We start from the raw sequence: 26239 nt of genomic DNA on the forward strand, positions 1-26239 counted from the left end.
GGCATCCGGAAGCCCATAAAATTTTATGGTAAAATAAATGGGAAATTCATAAGTATGAGTTTTATAGATTTTGAATAAAATCTGGCATGGACTTTGCAGTGATTTATTGACACGTGGGCCCAGATACTATACCAGGGTGATCCCAGCAGAGACCGACCTACTCGCAATCACTGCATTCCGGAACCAGCCGCTCCATGTCCCTGGCCGAGGGCCCGACCCAACCCTGGGGGAAACGTCACCACACCACACTTTTGCGGCCACCGCCCAAACCGAAAGCGTCGGGCGGCTGTCGTTGGACGGCGGAGTGGAGTCCCCGTCCGCCCGTCGCCTTCACTGCCCCCACTTCCCGACGGCGACTCCGTGATACGCACGCGCGCGCGGGCTGCGACGGGATATATACTCGCACCGACCTCCAGCCGCGCGCCACCTCCAGCCGCGCTCACCAGCGAGCGGCAGGACGAGCAGCGGCTGCGATCTCTCGCTCCCCCGCGCGGCGGTCGGGGACGGGGAAGGCGCCGATGGGGAGCGCGGAGGGCCTCGTCGAGATCCGGCCCCGCGAGCTCCAGTTCCTCTGTAAGCACCCGATGCAAACCCTCCCTCCTCCTCCTCCTCCTCCTCGTCCTCGTCCTAACCCCTCGCGCCCGCGGCTGGATGGATTGGGTGTGCCGTAGCGTGTACTCCGGCGGTGGTGGTTTCGGTGTGAGGCGCTTGTAGTCGCGACACGTCGGTGCCTCGCTTCGCTTCGCTCATGGCGCCGTGTGCTCTCATGGTCTCCGTAAATATGTCTCGAGCCATTGGGAAATGGGGAAAAACAACCCTTCGTTTAAGGACGTTGCTACACGGTGCCCTAGTACCGATTAGTCTTAGGGAGTGCTCCACCCAAAAATAGAAATAAACTATTCCAACATTCCTCACTTTCTAAAAATAGAAAGTTCTTATCTAACACGTTTCTTACTTCCGCCTGGGATGGCCGGGCACCTACAAAAGAATGACTTCTCACTTCCCGGCACCGCTGCAAGTCGTAAGTTTATGAACTGAAAAATATACGAGATCGACAGTGTAAAATAAATACATCATGTGGTCGCAAATTGACGCCAAAAAATGCATCTGCCATCTCCTTTTTATCTCGATCTCAGAACAAATATTGGCATGTATAAAGTTGGGTTTAATTACACAAAGTTACATGCCAAAAAATATACTAGTGTTTGTGATTTCAATCGAGGATGTATAAAAAGGACAGCGGATGTAGAAAAAGGAAAGAAATTACATAAAAAATCTGGGAAACATATTACCCAGATCTTAGGGAAACTGCTATTCCAAGACGTGGATGTAAAAAAATTCGAAAAATACATCCAACTCCAAAAAATTACAACCAGCCCTTGGAGAAACCTAATTTTGTTACATCCTTTGTTGTGGGTATACTTTATGGGTATATCAACGGCGTGGTCTAGATCCGGCAAACCCGGGTGGCCCATAGTTGGTGGTGAGGCATGTGGCCCATCGGGCGGCCCAGTTGCTGTAGATCGTGAAGGATGAAGTCCAGCCCAGGAACGAGGAGCCGGATCCTAACCGACCTACGAAGGAGGCCGGATCCGTGAAGGCTCATGAAGTATCCGGATCCAGCGTGACCTAGAAGGAAGGCGGATCCTTGACGTACACGGCAAGGCTTTGTACCGCAGTTAGACAACTTGTATTCCGGCTAGGACTCTCCGTGTAAACCCTAGATCCGAGCGTCTATATAAGCCGGATCCCGGGAGCCCTAGAGACACAACCACAACTCATTGTAACAACGCGAAAGCGCCCAGATAATTCCAGACAAGCAGCAGTAGGCCCTGTCATCGTGCAGGTGTTCCGAAGCTGGGTAACTCGCGTACCACCGTCCCGAGAGCACTCCGCCCTATGGCCCCTACTTCTTCTCCCCCTCGTGAGGATCCCTCCTCCGGGGTACCGTCGATTAGGCAACGACAGTTGGCGCCCACCGTGGGGCTGTGGCGTGGAGGCCGGAACCGGGAGGGTTCCGCCATGGGAAGCTACGACGACACCATCGCCGTGGGGCGCGTCCTTTACGCCGGGAATCTGCCGATCGTCCCTCGGATGAGTCCGGATTCCGGCTAGGACAAACCCCGTCAAGCTCTCCATCGTCCCAATTGGCGGCATACACATCTTCATCGGGGAAACCGTCGATTCCGACGGAAACCCACTGGTAAGTAACGCAGACGCGACCGCCGCAGAGCTGGACGCTGTCGCGAAGATCCGATCTGAGATGCAGGAGCTTCCCAAGGAAGACTCCGCCTTAGACCTGGAAATTTCAAAGCCCACCCAATCCGCCCCTGAGCAGGAAACAACGGTGGAAGACCAATGCAGATCCGCCTGGGTCTCCCAGGTGTTAGAGAAGCAGAGGTGCCACTTCGTACACTTCTTGGCCCATACCGCCGGAACCGCCCCTCAAGAAGACGGAGCTGGTCCTGAGCAGGTAGAAGCACCGGAACACAACGCGGATCCGGATCAGGCTGAGCTTGTCGGAGAAAGCGAAACTCCGGTTGAAGAGTCGATTTTGGGCAATCTGAGCCCAATTTCGGGAGATACCCCCTCCATGGAGTCTGATGACTTCGTTCGCAAGATAATGGAATACGGATACAGTGATCGGCTGAAGTCGACTCCGCCCGGCCTAAGCGAGGTTCTCGCAACGATAGCGGCGAGGGACAAACTGGATACGAAGAACCAACCAGCCAATCGACCCTCAACCATCCCAACAAGGATCTCCAATGTCTCGGGTGCGACCCCACGGGGATCCTTCCTCGGAGGAAATCTGTCGGCGAAGAGATGGTCGCGTGAGCAGTCCTTAACACACCCATAACCCCGGGCGACGCCGCAGATCTGGAGGCCCTAGAGGCTACTAGAAAGGAAATGCTGGCCACAGCCAAGAAGCTCGCCGATACCGAAGCCGCGTTAATGGAAGAGAGGTTAGAAGCTGCAGGTTTGGCGGAAAACTTCGACAGACAGGACCGCGAGATCGCTGCCACACTCGAGCAAGTCAAGAGCATGAGGGCTGAGTGGGAAGTAAAGATGATCTATGCGCAGGCGGAGGCCGATCGAATTGTTAGAGAAGCAATTCCGCCTCGCAGGATACCCTTCAACACGCCCAGAGCACCACCACTGGAAACCCCAAAGGACAACATGCAAAAAGCTGCGGAATTCTTTGAAGAAGAAGGACGAAGAGGTTGATATCAACTATCTCCGCACACTTGTCGCTTCAAAGAATGCGGCGGCAAAGCAAGGCGGATACTTCGCGCGAGGATGGAATCCAATCCGGATAACCGTGTATCTACCGCGCGAAGGACGCCCGCGCTGATCGGCGACCCGATGACGAATCACACACCGGATCCTCGGAGCGCGAAGGAAAGCCGGGGAACACCCAAATCCGATCCCCGTACCATCAAAGACGCCACCGTCGAGATCCAAGAAAGGGAAAGGATGCAATGTACTACGGACGAGACAAATACCGCAACCCCTCTCCTCCGCCCAACGGTTACCCGCGACCCCTCGCCGCCGTAGTCCAGCCGGAAACAGCAGGCCCCCGGTGGCATGGTGGGATTGTTATCCGCGACAACGTGCGCCAAGAAACGAAACGAGGGAGCGCTCGCCGGAACCTCGCCGGAACCGAGAACAATGTTCATGAGCCCGAGCCCGGGAGGAGTCGGAATGAGGACCGCGGTCCGTAACCTCGCCGGAACCGCGATCCGAACCTCGTCGGAGCCATGACCCCGAGCCTCGCCGGAGCCGTGACCCGGAACCGCACCGGAACGACCGGGGGCAGCCAACGCCGTGGCGAAGGCAGCCACAGGAGCCGGAGCCAGCACCAGGAAGGCCGAGGAGAGTCAGAAGGCGGAAGCAAGAAATCGCACCGCCCACCTCGCAGGTCTCCCTCACCACCACCTAGCGGTGGAGGCGGAGGTGGAGGCGGAGGCAACGGTCGAAGATCTCGCTCTCGCTCAAAGTCTCCTCGCCACGGCTCACGCGACGCACGGGATCGCCTCAACGAATACGAGAACCGACTACATTGGTCCGAAGTGCTTTGGCGGGATGATTCGAGAGGAACCAAAGCCAAGGATGAACCTCAAGCTACCCGGAAACCTGAAGCATTATGATGGCACCGAAAGGCCGGATACTGGATTGAGGATTACTACAATGCTGTAACCTTCGCCGGAGGAACCCCTAACATCGCCCGCCGCATGCTTCAGCTTGTACCTTGTAGGTCCAGCCCGGATGCGGCTCGGCGACCTCGAGAAGAATTCCATCTTTTGCTGGTTCGACTGAAGAACGCTTTCGAGAAACACTTCGGGGGCACCTACAAGAGACCTGCCACAACAAGCGACCTACGGGCATGTATCCGGAAGAAGGGCGAAACATCGAGGAATTTCCTCACCCGATGGTTGGCATGCGAACGAGTGCGAGAACGTTGACAACCGCACGGCAATGCACGCCTTCATTGGGGGCTTGCGGCGAGGAGGATTGCTACGGCACAAGCTAACTTGCATGGTCAATGCAAATCAGCCGACGTTGGACGACATGATCACCATTGCCAGCGATCACTGCCGCCGATGACGACGCAGGCGGTGATCTCGCGACCACGGCAATCCCCACGCATCGGCAAAGAAGAACCGTGACAACGGTAGCAGCAGCAGCCATAAGCGCAAGAACCACGATGACCGAGAAGAGTGGCGGATCCGAGATGATCGCCATGGCGTTTCAACGCGGAGGTTCGGGAGGCGGCAGAGGACGCGGACGCGGAGGCGGAGCCGGCAGTCGGCGACATACCTCCGAGGTCACGGTGGCGGATCCCGCGCCCCGCAAACCTATGAGGAATACGAGACATGCCCCGCCCGGCCCATCTGGATCCGGCCACGGGGAAGTCCACTCACACCAACCGCAACTGCAAGTGGGTCAATGATCTAAAGAACGACCCGGAGGCAGGATACAAGCGCGCCCGGAAGCACCGCCCACGCGGCAAAGGTGGCAAGGGAAAGAACAAGGACAAAGAAGATGATAGTTCCGAGGCGATGGATGAGGATGATAACTCGCCGGATCCCAAGGCAGGATCCGCAGGAAAATCCAACCCATTCGATAAAAAGAGCGTGGGGGCTTACCACACTTTCCTCGGAACCCCAACAGTCCGCGCTACCAAGTCAGCTACCCGGATCCTGAACGCCACAGTTCCTGTGCCGCGATATGTCGAGTGGTCGGAAGTCCCGTGCACATTTGACAGGGAGGATCACCCTGCCGTTGTGCCAAAAGAATGCTACGCCTTGGTTGTAAGTCCCCGCATAGACGGGTATGACTTCTCCAAGTGCCTCATGGATGGTGGGGCCAGTCTGAACATCATGTACCTGGAGACCCTAGAGCGGATGAACCTCACCAAGGAACAGCTCAAACACAGCAACACTGAGTTTCACGGCGTGGTTCCAGGTAAGAAGGCGAATTCCCTCGGCAGCATAACACTTCCCGTGGCTTTTGGCGATGTTCATAACTTCCGCCAAGAGAAGATCACGTTTGAAGTTGTGCCCTTCTAGAGCTCCTATCACGTCATCTTCGGCAGGCCCACCTACCACAAGTTCCACGCAAGAGCGTGCTACATCTACAACAAGCTCAAGATTCCGGGTCCTAAAGGTATGATTACCGTATCCGGAGACTACAAAAAGGCTCATGAGTGCGAGTTAGGCGAAGCCGCCTTCGCAGTCTGTGATATCCGGAGAAGAGCCTGAAAGGCTACGAGCCGCGGTGGATCCGGCGAGATGCGAGACCACCAAGAAGCAGATCTCCGAGCAGAAAACCTCCTTCAAGGCCGCGATAGAAACCAAGAAGCACGACCTCATCCTGTGCGACTCTTCCAAGCAGGTTTCGGTCGGAGCCAACATGGACCCCAAATAGGAAGACGCGCTCGTCGAGTTCCTCCGCGCTAACATGGATATCTTCGCATGGCAACCTTCGACATGTCCGGAGTACCTAGGGAACTCGCGAGCACTACCTCAACATAAATCCGGGGCCAAACCGGTGAAGCAAGCTATGCGACGCTTTGGAGACAAGAAGCGCCGCGCCATAGGAATGGAACTAGCAAAGTTACTAGAAGCAGGTTTTGTAATAGAAGTTATCCACACCGATTGGGTCGCGAATCCCGTCCTTGTACCCAAAAAAGACACTGAAATACTAAGAATGTGCATCGATTACTACGCTTGAACAAGCATTGCCCGAAGGATCCGTTCCCCTTGCCGCGCATTGACCAGGTCATTGATTCGACGGCGGGGCGGAACTTCGTGTTTTCTTGATGCGTATTACGGGTATCATCAGATCCGGATGAAGGAATCCGACCAAAAGGCGACTTCGTTCATTACCCCGTTTGGCACTTCTTCGCTATGTTACCATGCCTTTCGGTTTGAAAAATGCGGGTGCCACCTACCAACGAACGATGCGGCGGTGCTGAAGGACCAAATCGGCCGGAACGTGCACGCTTACGTCGACGACATCGCGGTCATGACCCGGAAAGGATCCGACTTGATCGGCGACCTCACGAAACCTTCGACAACCTCCGCGGGTACAAGATGATGTTGAATCCGGCGAAGTGCGTCTTTGGCGTGCCAGTAGGAAAACTCCTTGGCTTCATAGTCTCTCACGAGAGGCATTGAGGTTAACCCGGAAAAGATCAAGGCAATCATGTGCATCAAACGGCCAACTTGTCTCAAAGATGTGCAACGACTAGCGGTTGCGTCGCGGCAATCGATAGGTTTGTTAGCCGTCTTGGCGAGAAGGCGCTACCTCTGTACAAGCTCTTGAAGAAAATAGACAAATTAAATTCTGGGACGACGCAATTGACGCAGCTCTTCGAGGGTTGAAGGAAATACTCACCTCCCCACCTATCTTGGCAGCTCCAGCAGATCGAGCCAATGCTCCTTTATCCGGCAGCTACCAACAAAGTCATCGGCCTCGTCATCGTGGTGGAGCGAAAGGAAGAAGGTCATGAATATGACGTCCAAAGACCTGTCTACTACATTAGCGAGGTCTTGACGGAGTCAAAACAAAGATACCCTCACTTTCGAAGCTAGCCTATGGAGTGTTCTGGGCAGCCGGAAGGCGAGGCATTACTTCCAAGAGCATCCAAAGAATAGCCGTGAGCAAGGCTCCGCTATCAACAATTCTCAACAACGCCGACGCAACGGGATGTACGGCTAAATGGGGCATTGAACTATCCGCCTTCGACATCGCTTACAAGCCCAGGACTGCGGTTAAATCCCAAGTCTTGGCAGATTTCGTCGCAGATTGGACGAAGCTCCGGATGGAGCCGGAACCGAAAACATGGGTCATGCACTTCGATGGATCCAAGCGGCATCAAGGCTCGGGAGCCGGAGTCACCTGAAATCCCCTACCGGAGAAGAACTGCAGATGCTCTGCAGATCCACTTGAAGCTACAAATAACATGGCGGAATACGAGGCTCTACTACACGGTCTACGCATCGCTAAGGAAATTGGGATCAAGCACATCATATCTTGTGGAGATTCCGACCTGGTGGCACAACAAGTAGCCGGAACCTGGAACGCCGAAACTCCGTCATGGCGGCCTACGAGACGAAGTTGATGAGATCGCCAAGTGCTTCCTCGGATACGAAGTCAAATACGTCGGGAGAGACGATAACACGGCGCGGACATGCTATCCAAGCTCGGATCCGGCGGGAAGCAAATTCCGCCCGGCATTTTCTGGAGCATCTCCGGATACCCTCGGTTAAGGGCGCTAACCCGGAAAATCCAGAGGTGGCGGTATCTCGGCTAGGGAGGTGATGGCTATCATTCGGCTTGGACACAGCCTTTCTGGACTACCTCATCGATCGAAGTTGCCGGAGGACGAGGTCCTCGCACGACGTATCGTCGACGAGCGAGAACCTACACAATTGTTGATGGACAGCTCTACAAACGAAGTGCGGCGGGGGTGTTTCTCAAATGCGTCTCCAATCAAGATGGCATTGAAACCCTCGAGAGAGATCCACGCAGGGATTGCGGGCATCACGCCGCTCCCGGATCCCTCGTTGCCAAAGCTTTCCGGCTAGGATTCTACCGGCTCACAGCTAAAGAAGATCTTGACAAGCTGGTAAAAACCTGCCGAGGTTGTCGGTACTACGCTACTCAACCAAACGCTCCGGCCAAGAGCTGAAGACCATACCTATCACCTGGCCATTTGCGGTGCAGGGGCTCGATATGGTTGGTAAGTTAAAAAGATCATCTCCTGGCGGTTTTAAATACCTTCTGGTCGCTGTTGACAAATTCAGCAAGTGGATCGAGGCAAAGCCAGTGAGAAAAGCCGATGGTGCTACGGCACTAAAATTCGTCTGCAGCCTCGTGATGAGATTCGGCATCCCACACAAAAGATAATCACGAGATAATGGCACAAACTTCGCCCAAGGAGAGTTGAGGGATTATTGTGACACAATGGGGATTCGATGGACCTTGCATCTCGTGGCTCATCCACAATCTAACGGTCAGGTTGAAAGGGCTAACGGTCTAATATTATCGGGAATTAAGCCGCGCCTTGAAGAACCACTGCGGCGAGCAGCTGGAGCTTGGGCTGACGAGTTGGAAGCTGTTTTTTGGAGTTTACGAACTACCCCTAACAGATCAACAGGGTTTACCCCTTTTTTCCTGGTATACGGATCCGAAGCCGTGCTACCCTCCGACATCATCCACGATTCACCGCGATTTTCCGCCTACAATGAAGAAACAATGATGAGGCCGGACAGCTATCTGTGGACCCGATCGAGGAAGCTCGGAACTTAGGCGACCAGCGCTCCGCCATCTACCGGCGAAGCTCCGACGTTATCACAGTCGTCGAGTTCGGAATCGCTCCTTCATGGCAGGAGACCTGGTCCTCCGCCTTCGACAGGTGAAAGACCATAAGCTGCAAACTCCATGGGAAGGACCCTTCGTCGTTAGCAAAGTGCTCCATAACGGGTCGTACTACCTTGTTGATTTCCGCGAGCTGAGGGATAGACCTGCTAACTGGCACCGGAAACGCAAGCGTGAGGATCCGGATGACATCTACGATGAAACAGATCGCCCTTGGAACATCGCACAGCTACGTCCTTTCTACACTTAGCATATGTTTTCCGAGTTATAAACTCTGTAATACTTATACATGATCAATGAAATAAAGCTTATGGTTCACTCTTTGAGTCTTTTACCTCCTTTACTTGTTCATTTTAGATCGTGTATGTTTTTTCCGACTAAAACCGCAGAGCTGGATATTTCCGCCTAGGCGTGTATGAAAGTTGTGATTTCCAAAACCGTCTTTTAAGACGTAAGCTTAAGTTTTCTGATTAAGTTGTTATCTGTTGCGAACTCGTGGATTCCTAGTAGCGATTTCCGGCACCTATGCCTGGGGGCTTGTTTCCGCGGTTATGGACGGACTGCCATTGGGCTTCGTCGCCGCCGGCGAGCATTTCCGGCTAAGGTTTTCCGGCTCGCGGAAGGTCAAGCGAGTAAGCCGGAAAACAATGAAGTCAGCACTTGCTTTCCGACATAAAACGAAACATGCAAATAATTCAAAAGGATAGCAGGATAAGTTTTCCGCCCATGCATAATTGTTTCGTCCCTAGATACTTAAGAATTTAAAGTTATATTACAAACCCTCGCTGGGGCCAAAATGATGCATTGTTTCTCCCGCAGGAATAAAAGTTTTCACTCCCCTTTGGCCGGAGAAGTCTTGTCCTCTGAGTCTTTCTTCTCGGGGTCTTCGGCCGGAGAAGACACGTCTTCATCACTTTCTTTTTCTTCAGAAGTAGCAGCGCTGGTCTTGGGTTCCTCTTGGGGAGCGTCCTTGGAGCTGGTCCAGGTGTATTGGGTTCCGGATTCCGCAGGTCGCGCCTTCGCGGCGAGCTCTTTACGAAGTTCCTCTTCCAAGGGCTCGTCGGCGGGAAGAACGACCTTGTCGTAGAATTCATCATGCCGGATCCTCGCGCGCGATACGGGTGTCGTAGCCGCTCATCGCATCCGGCGGCGCGCGACATCCGCATCCGGAGGAACGCCCGTGGTCACTTGATCAAGATCAAGACCCGGATTATGTGCTAGGCACATGGTCAAGGCCATTGCAGCTGCGCCTCGGGCTGATGATGCTTGCAGATCCGTCACCAGCTCCGGCAGAACATCCATTTTCCCAACAAGCCTGCGAACGTTGCATGTGCGACTCCTCTTGATGGATAAGTTATAGCATATCTTGCGGGAGGCGGAGATGAGATCTTTGCAATCATCGCCTGCGAGTTGAAGAAGGTCATCCCGGGGGAACAAATTCCGGCGCTGCTCCGGATAACCAAGTGGCTCTGCATAAAGATAATCAGGATATAAGCATGCAATTTGAGCACAAAGTAAAAAGTCGGAGCAAACATCTGGGCAAGGTTTCAGTATCCTACCCAAAATGTTCTCGTTGAGCAAGTCCCAGTGATGCTCCGCGGTCTCCATATATTTCCGGAGTCCATTGAGCTCTTTTTGCTGCCTCTTGATGGTCTCGCTGTCAGCATTTTTCTTCAGCAACATCTCGCCCTTTTCCCTGATGTGTTCGGAGTTTTTCTCCGCCAGCTGTTTCTTGGCCTGCTCCCTCTTTAGTTCCGCCTCCTTTAGTTTCATTTCCAAATCTTGGTACGAGGAGCGCAGGTTCTCAAGTTCAGATGAGGCTGTAGCAAGGGAAGAGGATGCGCCTATAAATAACATAAGTTAACAACAACGTACTAAGTCGGAATATGGCTAATGACGAAGAAGGCGGAAACCAACCTTGGGCGTCCGCCAGCTGTTTGGTCAGCTCCGCATTCTCATCCTTCAGAGTCCGGATATTTTCCGCCTGGCTCAGAGTAACGCGGCGCTGCAGGGCAATGTTCTTGTGCAGCTCGTAGTGCAGCGCCTGCTGTTCCTGTAAAATTTAAACAGGGCAGGAGTAAAAATTCCGCCTGTAACAGTGGTTTCTTTCAGAGCATCATTGCCGGAACCTTTCCGCCATAATGCTTGGGGGCTACTGGTCCACTTTAAAAAAAAAACTTTCCTGGAAGTAATCTTTCTCTAAGCATCTAAGCGCTAACTATTTGAGTTTCCGCCTACATGCTTGGGGGCTACTGGGGAGTACCTTTTGCTTGCAGATGAGCTTGTCGAAGAACTGGCCGACATCCTTCTTAAAATCCTGGATCTCCGATGTCGCAGCATCAGGTTTCCCCCAGGCATTGTTCAGCATGGCGTTGAGCAGGTCTTGTTCAAGCTCCCACTTCTCCGCCTCAGTTAACTTGTTGAAAAACTTGGTAGCATATGCCTTGGGGGTGGAAGTGGTGTCAGCCGGATCTCCAAAGTTCTTCGGAAAAACGACGATGTCGCCAGCGCCGTCTCCAGCCTTCTCGGAAGAAGTGACTTCAACCTCTCCTTGGCCTTGTATTTCCGTGTCTTCTTGGGCAGGGCCTTTGGCCTTAGGATCGTCTCCACCCACCTTCTCGCTGCTAACCGGAATTATTTCCGGTGGAGAGTTTGTAGCAGGAGGGGGAGATGGATCAGCCTGAGGAGGAGATGGTTGAGGAGTAGGGTGGGAAGCACTTGGCGGAACTGGGGTAGAAGGACCAACAGCCGGAGACTTTTTCATATATTTGGTGATGGGTTCTTGGCTGGTGGTCCGCGTGGCAGTGGCGCTTGGATTCCTGCAAACAAGTGAAAGGGATTAGACAAGAGATAATTTCGCCAAGTTAAAGTTGCATCATGTTCGGAAACTTACGGGGCGCCGGGGATGATGGGCCGCGTGCGCTGGCCAGCTGTTGAGAGCATCCTTAGGCGCGCACGCTCCGCTTTCCTTGAGTCCAGCGGAGGTGGTTTTGACGTCTTGGGCTTCTTGGCGGAGGCCTCGCCGCTAGTCCCGGCTTCAGTGCCGGAAACCTTGGCGCGGGGACGCTTTGTAGGTCGAGGGGCCGCCTTGCGGGGTGCTTGCTCCTCTTCCTCCTCGTCGTCGTCCGGAGCCTCCTCCGCCGCGTCGCCGCTAACGGGAACACGAAGAATGGTGCGGAAGCTTTCCTCCGCCAAAGTGTTGAGCTGGAAGAAATAAAACAAGAATTAAAGATAACATCAAAAAACCTTGCGAAATTTGAATCAACGAAAAGAACAAAGCTTACCGGAGGACATTGGTCGTTCGTGTATATATCCTTGATCAGTTCCGGGACCTGTTGGCCCCTCGGAATCTTCACCAGCGTCTTGAACCTCCTCTTCAGAGAGTCGGCCGGAAGATCGTGGCGGGTAACCCGGAGAAGATCATCCGCCCCGGTATAAGCGCACATCAAGCGCGCGTTGTAGCGTAGAGGCTGGATTCTCCGGGAGAACCAGATAAGTGTGAGCTGGGCTCTGGTCAGCCCGTCGTGGACTAACCAGGAGATTCTCCGCGCAGCCTTTTCCAAGATCGGGGTCTGGGCGAGCGAAGGGACGAAGCTCCAGCTTGCAAGCTCTTCCGGAGGTTCGTTGATAAACTGGGGCAGGCCTTTGTGAACATCCGGAACTGAGGCGTTTTTCTCATAGAACCATCCGGCGTTCCAAGATGCGGACGGATTCGTGCGAGTCATGGGGAGGATACATGCGACTAGGGCGGAGCATAAATGTCATGCTTCCGCAATTCACCATTGCTTTGTCCTTGGTTTCTTTCTTCACCGGAAAAGAATCGCCATAACTTGACGTCCGGCCGGATCCCAAGGTGTCCTTCGCAGAGTCACGAAGTTGGACAGGAGAAGGTAAGAGTTTGGGCAGATGTTGTGGGGCTGGAGCCCATATGTGTTGAGGACGGAGAGGAAGAATTCCGAACAGGGAAGTGAAAGTCCGCGTTCCACCCAAGCTTTGGTCATGACAATTTCTCCGCTCAAGGCTTGGGGGCGTCGGAGTCGCGCGTGAAACTCCAATGTGTGGAGATCATGCCCTCGTTCTGGAGCTCTCTAAGCTCCACATCGGTAGTTGCGCAAGGCCACCACTGACCCCGCTCTCCTTCGCGGATCCGGGCTTTGGACGCCCTCTTGTTTTCCGCCTCCTGCACTTTTGCTGCCATCCGAGCTTGTCCCTCGAGTTCTTCTTGGAGCTCTTGAAGGGAAGGGATCCGGCCTGGAGCGGTGCTGGAAGATGCGGAAAAAGGTTGAGCTAGTCTAATGTCGGAAACATATGGTGGCAGGAATGATATGGGATTCGGGCATATGGGTTCCATTTGATTGGGATCAGGGCTACTCGGAGAGCTACCAGTACAATGCGATGTTTCGAGTGGCATGCTTCCGGCTGCGCCCATACAGAGTATTTGAGTACCCGGATCACTAAGTCTATCTTCTACACTAGGTTATCTTCTACAAGACCGGCGCACTTACCGCTAATGGCGCGGTGGCTCGACGGAGTTCCGGCGAAGATGAGGTCGCCGAACTTGAGGGAAATCGTCCTGCGTGACCACGAATCGGCGGCGGAGCGAAATTCTCGTTCAACCGCGGGAATCTTGGCGCGAGGGGAGCCTTGGTTTGGCGGCGCGCGGAGTTCACCGTGGCAAGAGCTCGCCGGAGTCGAGATCTGGCGGGCGGCGCGGCGAGAGGAGGAAGACGAGGTGGTGAAAAGGGGTGAAAGAATGAGATTTTACCGAACCGCGGGGTATTTATAGACCGCACGCGGAGATTCGGGATCCAGATCCGATGGTGGAAACGGAACGGTCGCACCGTTGGATGGATGACACGTGTTTTAGGTCAAGCGCGGTAAAATGACGTGAAGGTAACTTAACCACGCACTCCCGGAAATTCCGGCTAAAGATTTGCATCTGCGAAAATTTAGCGCGGGAAATGAGGAAGTTGTGCGCGGGAAGTGTGGACTTTCCGTTGTTGGCATGATCTGAAGATGGAGGATTTCCGGCGAAGTGAACCCGGAATCAAGTAAGAAGTTTTGAAGCTCTTCAAGATTCTCTTCGTTTCCGAGCTGAATGAAGTCGGAGGAATGATGAATCTCGGAGAACTTCGGGGGCTACTGTTGTGGGTATACTTTATGGGTATATCAACGGCGTGGCCTAGATCCGGCAAGCCCGGGTGGCCCATAGTTGGTGGTGAGGCATGTGGCCCATCGGGCGGCCCAGTTGCTGTAGATCGTGGAGGATGAAGTCCAGCCCAGGAACGAGGAGCCGGATCCTAACCGACCTACGAAGGAGGCCGGATCCGTGAAGGCCCATGAAGTATCCGGATCCAGCGTGACCTAGAAGGAAGGCGGATCCTTGACGTACATGGCAAGGCTTTGTACCGTAGTTAGGCAACTTGTATTCCGGCTAGGACTCTCCGTGTAAACCCTAGATCCGAGCGTCTATATAAGCCGGATCCCGGGAGCCCTAGAGACACAACCACAACTCATTGTAACAACGCGAAAGCGCCCAGATAATTCCAGACAAGCAGCAGTAGGCCCTGTCATCGTGCAGGTGTTCCGAAGCTGGGTAACTCGCGTACCACCGTCCCGAGAGCACTCCGCCCTATGGCCCCTACTTCTTCTCCCCCTCGTGAGGATCCCTCCTCGGGGGTACCGTCGATTAGGCAACGACATCCTTCGATATTTCAGGATGTAGAACTAGGGGAACCAGAGAGGTGCGGGAGTTGACAGGAAGAGGAGTGGTGGCAGGGATCGGCTGCGCGCTTGACCATGGAAGAGAGGGCCCATCGGCTCGCGGTGGGAGCGGGGCCCTTCCCGGCGGTGCCATGGACGGGGGCCCAACGGCCCGCGGTGGAGGCGAGGCCCTTCTCGGCGGCGCGCCATGGACGGGGGCCTGCAGCGTGCTGTGGAGGTGGGCGTCGTCCTGGCAACGCCCGATGGAGCCGAGGGCATGCAACGTGCGGTGGAGGTCGAGGTCCTGCCGGCGGCAAGGGGATCAGAGGTGGTCGGTAGGCTGTGAGGCGGGGGAATTAGAGGCAACGGATACGCAGCAGAGCTGCTACTGCAAGAGGTTGTCGATGAGATCGAGAGGAGGAGGTGGATAAGGAACGAGTGGTTGCCGGTGGAAGGATATGTTTGACTAGTCTAATCACATCGGACGGTGTAGGGATGTGGGCACTGTGTAAGACAAGATGGAGCCCTCGCACTTAATAGATTTTGGGTTCGTTTAAGGCTCCCCGCACACAAAAAAACAAAAAAACCACCCGCCCTTCAAGGCTCCTCCAAGGCTGCAACAGCCATCCCCGCCGCTCGCCACTGCCTCCACGGCTCCACCCGCGCCGGCGTAGCCTCGCTGCTCCAGGCTCCATGCGCGGCCTTCCGTCCGACGGCGCATCGCCTCCAGGATTGCACTAGCGGCCAATCCGATTCATGAGGTACGCGGCGCGGAAACCTCTAGCTGCGCTGCTATCCCCGCCGACTCTCTCCTGCTCGTCTCCCTCCTCCGCGCCGCTCCTCCAGCGATCCCGGTCCCTTCGCGAAGGATGGTTGGTCCTGATTCCCCGCCAGTGCGTCTCCCCCCCGAGCAGCCGCCTCCCCAGAGGCCACCACTTCCACGATGCACGCAGGGCGCTCGACAAAACCCCCAATCGGACCGCATCCGCATGGACATCGGCCATCGCGGCCTGCGCGCGCGGGGGGCGGCACCGGGACGGCCTGGCCACGTTCACCGACATGCTCGCCCAAAACGGCGGCCTCCCACCAAACAAGTTCGTCCTCGCCGCGGTCCTCAAATGCTGCGCGGGGCTCGGTTCCACAGAACCAGGCAGGCAAATCCACGGCTGGATGCTGCGGAACGACGTGCGCATGGACGGGGTGCTGAGCAACGCGCTCCTCGACATGTACGCCAAGTGCGGCGACTACGGGCGGACCAGGCGGGCGTTCACAACAATGCCCCATACAGACGCCGTGTCCTGGAACATCGTGATCGGCGCGTGCCTGCAGAGCGGCGACGTCCTCGGGTCGATGCGGCTCTTCGATGCGTCGCCGGTGCGGGACGCGTCGAGCTGGAACACGATCATCAGCGGCTTGATGCGGAGCAGCTGCCCCGCCGAGGCGCTGGGCCGGCTGTACCGTATGGCGCGGGCCCGGGTGGCGTTTAACCACTACACGTACTCCACGGCGCTTGCCCTGGCTGGCATGCTCTCCTTGCCGCGCCTTGGGCGGCAGCTCCATGCCCGTGTGCTGACGGCTGCGACGGAAGCCGACGCGTTCGTTCGGAGCTCTCTCATGGACATGTACTGCAAGTGCGGCGCCATGGACTCTGCTCTGTCAATCTTTGGTAGATGCTCGCATGTTACCGGTGACGTGAACTTTGCGTGGAGCACGATGGTCGCTGGGTACATCCAGAATGGCAGGGAGGAGGAAGCTCTCGAGTTCTTCCGCTTGATGCTGCGTCGAGGGGTTGCAGCCGATCGCTTCACCCTCACCAGTGCGGTTGCGGCGTGCGCAAATGCAGGGATGGTTGAACAAGGCAGGCAAGTTCACGGATGCGTCCAGAAGCTAGGGCACATCATTGATGCGCCGTTGGCATCTGCCATCGTCGACATGTATGCCAAGTGCGGCAACCTTGATGATGCTTGCAGGATGTTCAGCAGAGCTCGCACCAAGAACGTTTCTCTCTGGACTTCGATGCTGTGCTCCTATGCGTCTCACGGGAAAAGCAGGATGGCCATACAACTCTTCAACACCATGACTGCAGAGAAGATCACACCCAATGAGGTTACTCTCGTAGGTGTTCTATCTGCCTGTAGCCATGGCAGGTTGGTGACTGAAGGAGACCGCTTCTTTAAGCTTATGCAAGAAGAGTATGGAATTGTTCCAAGCATTGAGCATTACAATTGCATGGTTGATCTTTATGGTCGAGCTGGACTGCTCGACAAAGCAAATAACTTCATCATGGAAAACAAGATTAGGCACCAAGCTATTGTTTGGAAGACATTACTGTCTGCTTGTCGGGTTCACAAGGACATGGAGCACGCAAAGCTTGCTTCTGGAAATTTGATTCATCTGGAACAATGTGATGCAGGATCATATGTTATGATGTCAAACATGTATGCCACTCACAGCAAATGGCTTGACACTTTGAAGCTCAGAAGTTCCATGCGGGAAAAGAGGGTCTGGAAGCAACCCGGACGATCTTGGATCCATCTGAAGAACATTGTGCATACATTCGTTGCAGGAGACATAGCGCACCCAAGATCAACTGAAATCTACGATTACTTGGAGAAGTTGATGGGCAGACTCAAGGAACTGGGGTACACAAGTAGAACTGATCTTGTTGCTCATGATGTAGAGGAGGAACAGAGGGAAACAGCTCTGAAGTTCCATAGTGAGAAGCTTGCCATCGCGTTTGGGATCATCAGCACTCCGAGTGGAACTCCACTTAGGATCTTCAAGAATCTTCGTGTTTGTGTGGACTGCCATGAAGCAATCAAGTATGTAAACCGAGCCACAGATAGAGAGATTGTTGTGCGAGATTTGTACCGGTTTCACCATTTCAAGGATGGAAAGTGTTCTTGTGAGGATTTCTGGTGAAACCTTTACCTTAACAATTTCTGGGGACAAATTTATCTATCAAAAGTAGCTGAGATATTGCTCTACATTGATGCGTTTGAACAACAAGATTGTTTAGGTACAATTGCTCCAGTCCGAGAGTGTGAAAGCATGCGAGAGGGAAAGGAGCCGCAGACAACTATTTCCATTACTGACTTGCATGGGTACATATGCTGTACATGGTGATTTACATACCAACCAGCTAGATTGGTTAGGTACAAGTGCAGTCGGTATCCACAATGACAGTGATGTTAAGGTTATCGTTCAACAGCGTGGATGCCTCAGATGCTCTAGCACCTAGTGCAGCATACCACTTTGTAAGATGACCTGTTACATCAAATGCTTGCAGGGTAAACAAAATACAGATCCCAGCAAACCCAGCTCCAAGGTTTCCAATGGTGGTACCAAAAGCATAAAAATGTTTAGGAGTTAGTTCATTGATGAAATCTGTTTATGTTAGTGTTTTGATGCTCAAGGATGACGTGAAAGCAGCTCAAGATGGTCATGAAGCTGCAATGCAGGTGATAAAACAGCTCGCTCCGCCCCACCGCTGGAACCCTTCGACAGCCCGCGTCTGGCAGTTAGGACCCCAGCAGAGATTGCACAACACAATTTCTTCTGTTGGACAACAACAGCTGAACAGAGATGTTCAGTTAAACATCGTACCAACACAGTAACTCACATCAATCTCATAATACTTGTTTGCTTTTATTTCTGACAATTCTAGTAGATGAGTGCTAGCATTATACATGCAAATAGAGTAGCGGGGTACGGCTAGTAGCAAATCACATTTTGCTCCTGTGAGCATGGGACGGCCTGGGCGATGATTTCTTCATGTTGCCTAAACCGGAGTGCCTGCTTTTGGCGAAGACATTGCTGGTGTCTGTGTTGGTGAGCAGTACGCGCGTGCCAGAGTAGTCGTCCTTTACTCCTTGTGACCGAGCGCCCTTGCCGGGATGCTTAGGTTATCCCCTGTGCGTGCCTGGGACAGGTCAGGGAAGGCGATGGACATGTCAACGGAGATCTTAGGTTCTGAGAGTCGGAGATGGCGGTTACGGAGCCAATTTCGTCGATCAGTGCCACGACGGCTGGCGCCAGCAGTAGCGGCCAAGCTGGACAGGCGAACTCCCATGATTTTTTCCCTATCCGTGAACTTGGAGGCGCTATTTGGGGTGTCAGCTAGTCCGTAGTCAGTTAGCTGGTCATGTATAATTCTGAAAAAAGAATTTCTGATTCGTTTGCTGTTCTATCTCGCTTCTGTTGGGTTGGGATTTGAAGGAGCGACTGGGTTGCTGCGATGGTTTAATCAGCCTTGAAATCAGAATGTGGTGTGACCATGTAATGCAGCAGTGTGTCTGTTAGTTTTTTTTTTTTTATTTTCTTTCCCTGTGTTGTATTGTAATGTTAACAATTGCTTAGCTTCTGGGAATTAGTTAATTTTCCTGAAAAACATTTTCAACAGTATTACATTTTTTATTCCAGTTGAAACAGTTATCACTAGAGATTATGTTAGTTTTATTGGGACACATTTCAGGGACTAACTGTGGCCTGTGGGTATTAACGTTTTTGTAATTTGATACTTAAAGTATGGATTTCGAGGTTTAATTCTTCTCATGAAGTTGTTACTTCACCGGTGGTGGTTGCCTGGTCGGTTCACAGTTGTGATTTGTGAACTGGTAGTTTCTGTAGCATCAGTGGTTCTCAAGTTGTGCCATATGTTGTGCATTTGGGGAATCGAGATTTCTACATTCCTGGCTTGTTAGTTCACTGGTCTATACTTGGTCAGCTGTGTTCAGTTACATCGGATTTAGCTTTCACCGGGGATCAGTGGCGGCAAGGGACCAGGCGAGCTTATTTCCGTACTTATACCAAACAGGGTATATTGATGATGCTGTTAGATTGTGGAAGATGATAGTTGTCTTTTCTGCACTTATGACAGCATATGATGGCTCTTTGGCTGAATGGGAATGCGATGTATTTTATTTGTACCTTTTTATAAGAATTGTGAGTTGGGACTGTGTGTTCTGCTATCCAAAATTATATGTCGTGTGCGCAGTGGTGACCGTTTTAACCTAAATTTGAACTTCTTTTACCATTGATCTGTTGCATGTATGGTACAATGTTACTGTGTTAGTGTTTTGCTCCGGATGTTAGAAAATTGGAAGTAGTTTTTTCATATGATCTTAGATCACATTTGATAATACTTATTAGCAATCTAAATGTATTTTTTTCATAATTTTTTGATTGTATAACTTATTTTCTTGTTGACAGTTGAGGTGAAGAAGCAAAGTTCATGTTCTATCCATCTTGTGAACAAGACAGATGAATATGTTGCATTCAAGGTTGGTATGCAATTTGAAACATTCAAGTTTATGCGTGGTATACTTGAGTGTTTTCTCATAATGTAATGGTAACATTCGGTGCATAAACATACTGGACATATATCGCCTAGCTTTTACACTTGGTCGTTGCGTAGATATACATTCATCAATGCATGTGGGTATTAATTGATACAATGAAGATATAATACTTCATATCTACTACTTATCGAGCATTTTTACCAGGTTAAAACAACTTCTACATAAAGATACTCTCTTCAAATGAACACTGGAGTTATTCTTATGATAGCTTTTGCACTTAGTTATTGCATATATATAGTTATATACAATCATCAATGATTTTTTTTGTTGCTTGGCACAATGAGGATAAATTAGTACTTCATTTCTATTACTGATTGACATTTTGACCAGGTTAAAACTACTTCTCCAAAAAGATACTGTGTTCGACCGAACATTGGAGTTATTCTTCCAAGGGCAACTTGTGTTTTTACAGGTAGTGTAGTCTTCCACTGGCTGATGGTGATATACTGAATACTGATAATGGCAATTTGCCTAACTGTAATGAAATGTTCTTCTGTTAGTTTGTCCTCATTTTTGTAATTGACATGAGTGGACCTCGCTAAAATCAATATTCCGCGCCCTTTCTGGTGAAAGCAGTTGATAACGTAGACACTAAAAATTACATTTATTTCTTCTCTTCACTGATTCCCTTGTCCACTCATGTGATATATTCATGATAAGCTGAGTCCTCCTGTATTCTTCTTGTATTGGTCCAGTGGGTGGAGATAAGCTTGCTTTCAGATTTCATTGGTTTGTTTTAGGTCTTTCGGCTTCCTTATAATTATATGTTATGTTAACTTTGGTGCTAACTGTATTGCAGTTACTATGCAAGCACAAAAGACTGCCCCACCAGATCTGCAAATTAAAGACAAGTTTCTTGTGCAAACTACGGCTATTCCTGCTGGTATAACTGATGAAGGCATTATTCCCGCTTTTGTAAGTTCGCACTACACAGTAATTCATGTTCCTTTTGTGACGTTGTTTGCATCTTTCATCCCGAGTTTTAATCTGCCTGATATCCTCTTGTAGTTCTCCAAAGAAACCAGAAGATATGTTGAAGAGAATAAGCTGAGAGTTGTCCTTGTCAGTGCAACTCAGCCTGAAGCAGAGCAGCTCATCAGTGGACTGCCCAATGTTAAGACCGCCATTGAGGTTCCTGTGGCGAAAGAGACATTGAATATTGTGAATGAAGTACCTAATGTGGTGAACCAAGTCCCTTATTCCCTGAAAGCAAGCTTTCCCTCCCTAACAGAATCTCCAGCTATTTTGAGTGAAATTCCTTTCCCTGTAAATGAAATTCCTACTGTTCAGGGAGATTTCCCAGTCCCATTAAAAGAAGCTCCAGCAACTTCAGTAAAATCTGCTATCCATTTGAAAGGAAGTCCTACCGTTTCTGTTGAAACTCAATTTTCTTCAATAGAAACAAATATGAGCTTAAAAGAAACTCCTACTGTTCTGAGAGATTTCCCAGTCCTGTTAAAAGAAGGTCCAACTACTTCAGCAGAATCTGCTATTCGTTTGAAAGGAAGTCCTACTGTTTCTGTAGAAACTCAGTTTTCTTCAACAGAAATGAATAGGACCTTAAAAAACACTCGTGACCTGAGAGATTTCCGAGTCCCCTTAAACGAAGCCGCAGCTACTTCTGCAGAATCTGCTATCCATTTGAAAGAAACTCAATATTCTTCAACAGAAATGAGAAGCGATATATTTGTCAACACAGAGAATCTTCATTCATGTCGTGTAGGTTTCTAATTCTGAATTACGTTGCATGTCCTTCTGCCCTTTTTTTATCTTATTATAAAAGCTATTCTTACGTACAGGCTACTGCTTCCCTACAAAACTGTATTTTATCTTTATCTGTGTGTTCACTTTGCAGTCTGCTGGTTAACTTATTTGTTACTCGTACCAGGTTGAGGATGTTCAGAATATGAAGTCAGAGCTTATTAATCTTGAAGGCAAACTAGAAGAGGTAGAAATTCTGTAATGAATCATGTGAAACAATTCTCTGGATGGCTTCAGAATCATTTTGTTTGTTGCATTCACCTTTTCTTACAGGCTGAAAATTTGATCATGAAACTGAGAGATGAGGCCAGAACTACCATCCAGGAACGTGATAAGTTGCGGCATGAAATGGTAAGATATTAACTTCATTATTAATGTACAGTTTTCTCAGACAACCTGTTCTCCCTTGTCATACATTTATTATAACACAAAGCTTCAAGGATAAATTGAAATGTTCATATCCTGTGGCAAAGGGCTGCCATCGTTAAACTTTCCAGTTATTCTTAACTGTAACCTTCACTAGTACATCTATTTCTGACATCCAATAAATTGAGATCATGCAAAATTTGAAAGTGAAATAAAAAAATCTACTATTAACAATTGGCATCATTGTTTGGTATTGAATGATTATTGCTAGTAGCATCTGAACTGCAGAGAACTTGCATGGTATTTTATCAGGATCTGTCCTTGTACTTAAGTAATGTTCAGTTTCTTTTGTGCCGCATGGCTGCCATCATGACTCCATTTATACAGATATACTCTCTTCATATTTATCTGATAATATAGGCCTTGCCTCATAGTGGACTTTTCATTTGTACCATGACAACCCCTTCCTGGACTTCTGTTCAGAATGCAAGTCTTCAATGTACTATGTCTGTTCATTTCCTGCAGACACATCACACATGTTTACAGGAAAATACCATGGCCTGCTCACTTCTATAACCATGCCAGTTCACGTCTTAGCTTTTTTTTTGCTGCAACCGCGCGCTAGATGAAACTTCTGTTTGTGCAGTTCATAATAGTTTCGCCGTTTCAGTGTTTTGTTTTTCTCGACCAAATCTGGAGGGGAGCCCCAGCCCCCACCCCCACCCCCTACCGAAATACTTCATTGCAAAGATTACTGGATGCAGTGTCATCAGCCAGTTGTTACAAACTGAATATGTTTTCGCTGTTCATGAGCCTAGCAGCTCCGTACTTTTCTCTAACGGTTTGCACGCCTTAATTATGTAGATCTTCAGAAGGAAGGGCGGTCCACGGAAACAAGCGGGCTTCCCGCCGCTGTTCGTGACCTACATAGCGATTCTTGGGGTGTTGCTGGGTTACCTGTTGCACCTGTGAGCCTGATTCGTGTGGTTGGAGATATCGATGAAAATCCTACTTATACTGTAGCGGAGCTTTCTAAAAGAAGCAGAGTTGAATAATGGAAGGATAGGTGTTCAGAGAGGAGTCCTTGTCTGAGATGATCGCCATCCATAGACTTCAGATGTCCTTCATTACTCGCTTCCTGCTTGAGCCAGGAATCACTGGAGTGCATAGTCATAGGCCAGCTCAATTCTTGGATTGTGTATATAGAGATTGATAGTTGATAGAGATGTATTCGCCGTGGAGGCTACCGGTGCTACGTTGGAGATGTTCTTGTCAGCAGAGAACCAAACAAAAAAATTGATGCATGGAGTTAGTCACCTGGACAAAAAATCGTTGGGGTCTATGATTAATTTGTTGCCACGAACACAAACTTGTTTAGAGCACCGGCGTCCCCCAAAGAGATTTGGAACGCGCTGGACAAAAAATCGTTCCTAGCCGCGTGCCCCAAAGCCTCCTTTTGTCTGGCGCGGCTCAATACGGTGTCCGGTGCCCCGAGCCCGTCCCCGCTACACAGGGTACGCCGGACACAACGAAAAACGAGGCAGGCTCCCACTTGTCTGCGACTATTTTCATAACTGTTGGTTTATTTCTCGTCGCGCCTCCCACCCCTCCGCCGCTGTTGGATTTGCTGGTTGTTTCGACGGCTGATCTCTTCTGAGTCGGCACCGTAGTCGCGGCTGGCTCTCGCCGGCCTTTTCGCCTCCGCTGCTTCGCCCACGTGTCCCAAAATGCGGCATCAAATTCGTCCCACCTCCGTGCACATAAGGTGTTCGAGGACTTGTCAGGTAGGCGCGATAGGCCGCTGTCTGTTGCCTTGTCTGCTGCGGCACAATTTTAACCATTAATTTTGCTTCAGACATGGATAGCGACGACGAGATGCTTGTCCGACTGCTGGATGAAGAGCAAGCCTTCGACGACGACATCCGGGAGGATTTGCTGATCATCGCGTCCCTCCAGGACATGATTGACGCCGAGGCGGAGAAGCGGAAGAGGCCGCGTCGCAGAGGATCAAAGCCGGGGAGAAAGAAGTCGAAGGCCCGGCAGAGGATGGAGGGGCATACCATGCTGCACAACGATTACTTCGCAGATGAGGCAACACATGGCGACAATTTTCGCCACCGGTATAGGATGAGCAAGGATTTTTTTCATGAATATCCTCCACGGCGTTCGAGAGTTCGACAACTACTTCAAGCTGAAGCACAATGCTGTAGGCGTTGCCGGGTTCTCGTCGATTTAGAAGTGCACCGCCGTCATGAAAATGCTTGCATACAGAGCACCTGCTGATACACAAGACCTGCTGATACATAAGACGACCACCTTTACATGAGTGAGTCTACTGCCATTGAGTGCATGTACAAGTTTTGTCAAGCTGTGGTGAAAAAGTTTGGCAAATACTACTTGAGAGGGCCAACTGAAGAAGAGACTGCAAGGATCATGGCACACAATGCTGCCAGAGGATTCCCTGAAATGCTTGGAAGCATTGATTGCATGCACTGCTCATGGAAGAACTGCCCGTTTGCCTGACAAGGTATATACAAATGTGAAAGGACACGGATGTCGCCTAGAGAGGGGGGGGGGGGGTGAATAGGCGATTTAAAACTTTTACGAGATGGGCTTAACAAATGCGGAATAAAACTAGCGTTTACTTTGTCAAGCCCAAAGCCTATATACTATGGTTCACCTATGTGCATCAACAACTTATTCTAAGCAAGAGTTCACCTATGTGCACAAACAACTTATGCTAAGCAATACAAGCAAGTATGTGATAGCAAGATATATATAACTTCAAGCACGATGGCTATCACAAGGTAAAGTGCATAAGTAAAGAGCTCGGGTATAGAGATAACCGAGGCACGCGGGAGACGATGATTTATCCCGGAGTTCACACTCTTGCGAGCGCTAATCTCCGGTGGAGAGGTGCGGTTGCTTAGTGCTCCCGAACGCCACAAGAGGCTCACCTTGAGGTGTGGTTGCTCGATGCACACCAACGCCACAAAGGCCTCACCCCAAGATGCGGTACTCACACCACACACCGAACGCCACGAAGGCGCCTCACCTAAATCTCCGGTGACCCTCGCCACAAAGGCCTTGGTCACGGTTCCACTAAGGGATTTCCTTCGAGGCGGAAACCGGGCCTTACATAAAGATTGGGGCACACATCCACAACTTAATTGGAGGCTCCCAACAAATCGCCACAAAGGCCTAGAATCCGTCTAGGGTTCCAAGAACCCAAGAGTAACAATCTTCTTGCTTTCACCACCACGAATCACCGTGGAGAACTCAAACCGATGCACCAAATGCAATGGCAAGAACACCACAAAGATGCTCAAGTCCTTCTCTCTCAAATTCCAACAAAGCTACAAAAGCTATTGGGGGAATAAGAGAGGAAGAACAAAGAGGAGAACACAAAATTCTCCAAGATCTAGATCCCAAAGATTCACTCACAAAGAGATGATTTGGTTTGGTCAAAGTGTGGATCTAGATCCCCTCAATCTTTCTCTCAAATAGATGCAAGAATCATGGCAAGGGGAGAGAGATCTCAAGCTTCAAAATGTCAACAACAATGGAGGAGAGAGGCTTGAGAGAGAGGAGGAAAAAAACGTAGCAAGGTGAGAGAGAAGGGGGGATTAAAAGGAGACCCCAAAAATCTGCCCGTTGGAGGCTGCTGCGCGCGCGAGAGAAGGGACCGGTAGTACCGGCCACCAAGGGCCGGTACTACCGGCCAGAGATGGCAGGAGGTGGCGGAGGGTGTGCTGCGGGCTGGGAGGGGGAGGCCGGAGCCTCCGGCCATGGTACCGGCCGGGGTACCGCCGAACCTCCCCATAGCCCTGGAACATGTCTGCGAGGCTTGGCGATTATCCGGTACCATGGGCGGTACCTCACCTGGAGGCTCCAGCCGTGGGCTGGGTACCGCGAGCGGTACCTTGCCTGGAGGCTCCAGCCGTGGGCTGGGTGGAGGCTCCGGCCAGGGCAGGGTGGAGGCTCCGGCCAGGGCCCTCCTCACCAAACGTTTTTGCTTAAACACCCATACGAAAACCTTAAGAACTTTTGCATCCGGACTCCGATTTCGATGATCTTGGGCTCGTTGAAATCACAACAACGAGCTCTACAACAATATGCATAGAAACATCATAGTCTAGCAAAGTAGTATAGAAACAAATGAT

The 26239-nt window shown here is 51.1% G+C and overlaps 2 protein-coding genes across 2 annotated transcripts; both read left to right on the forward strand.

Annotated features, from left to right (window-relative positions):
- Window positions 1-441: 441 nt before the first annotated feature.
- LOC127316792 (uncharacterized) lies at window positions 442-23435 on the forward strand. The gene is made up of 8 exons (XM_051347259.2): window positions 442-573; window positions 19801-19871; window positions 20280-20361; window positions 20749-20864; window positions 20958-21668; window positions 21838-21897; window positions 21984-22061; window positions 22941-23435. Exons 1-8 carry the CDS (start codon window positions 519-521, stop codon window positions 23046-23048), a joined length of 1281 nt encoding a protein of 426 aa, XP_051203219.1. The 5' UTR covers window positions 442-518; the 3' UTR covers window positions 23049-23435.
- On the forward strand, window positions 15330-17513 carry LOC127316782 (pentatricopeptide repeat-containing protein At5g04780, mitochondrial-like). Its single transcript, XM_051347250.2, has one exon. The coding sequence runs from the start codon at window positions 15346-15348 to the stop codon at window positions 17509-17511; it is 2166 nt and encodes a 721-aa protein (XP_051203210.1). The 5' UTR covers window positions 15330-15345; the 3' UTR covers window positions 17512-17513.
- Window positions 23436-26239: the final 2804 nt, after the last annotated feature.

This window comes from Lolium perenne, chromosome 1 (assembly GCF_019359855.2).
Source record: "Lolium perenne isolate Kyuss_39 chromosome 1, Kyuss_2.0, whole genome shotgun sequence".
In the NCBI taxonomy this organism is placed as follows: domain Eukaryota; kingdom Viridiplantae; phylum Streptophyta; class Magnoliopsida; order Poales; family Poaceae; genus Lolium; species Lolium perenne.

Excerpts from the sequence above, each read along its gene's own strand:
- LOC127316792 (XM_051347259.2), top strand. The coding sequence starts at position 519 with ATGGGGAGCGCGGAGGGCCTCGTCGAGATCCGGCCCCGCGAGCTCCAG. Across the intron at positions 19,872-20,279 it reads ATGAATATGTTGCATTCAAG|GTTAAAACTACTTCTCCAAA; the intron begins GTTGGTATGCAA and ends CATTTTGACCAG. Across the intron at positions 21,669-21,837 it reads AGAATCTTCATTCATGTCGT|GTTGAGGATGTTCAGAATAT; the intron begins GTAGGTTTCTAA and ends TACTCGTACCAG.
- LOC127316782 (XM_051347250.2), top strand. The coding sequence starts at position 15,346 with ATGAGGTACGCGGCGCGGAAACCTCTAGCTGCGCTGCTATCCCCGCCG.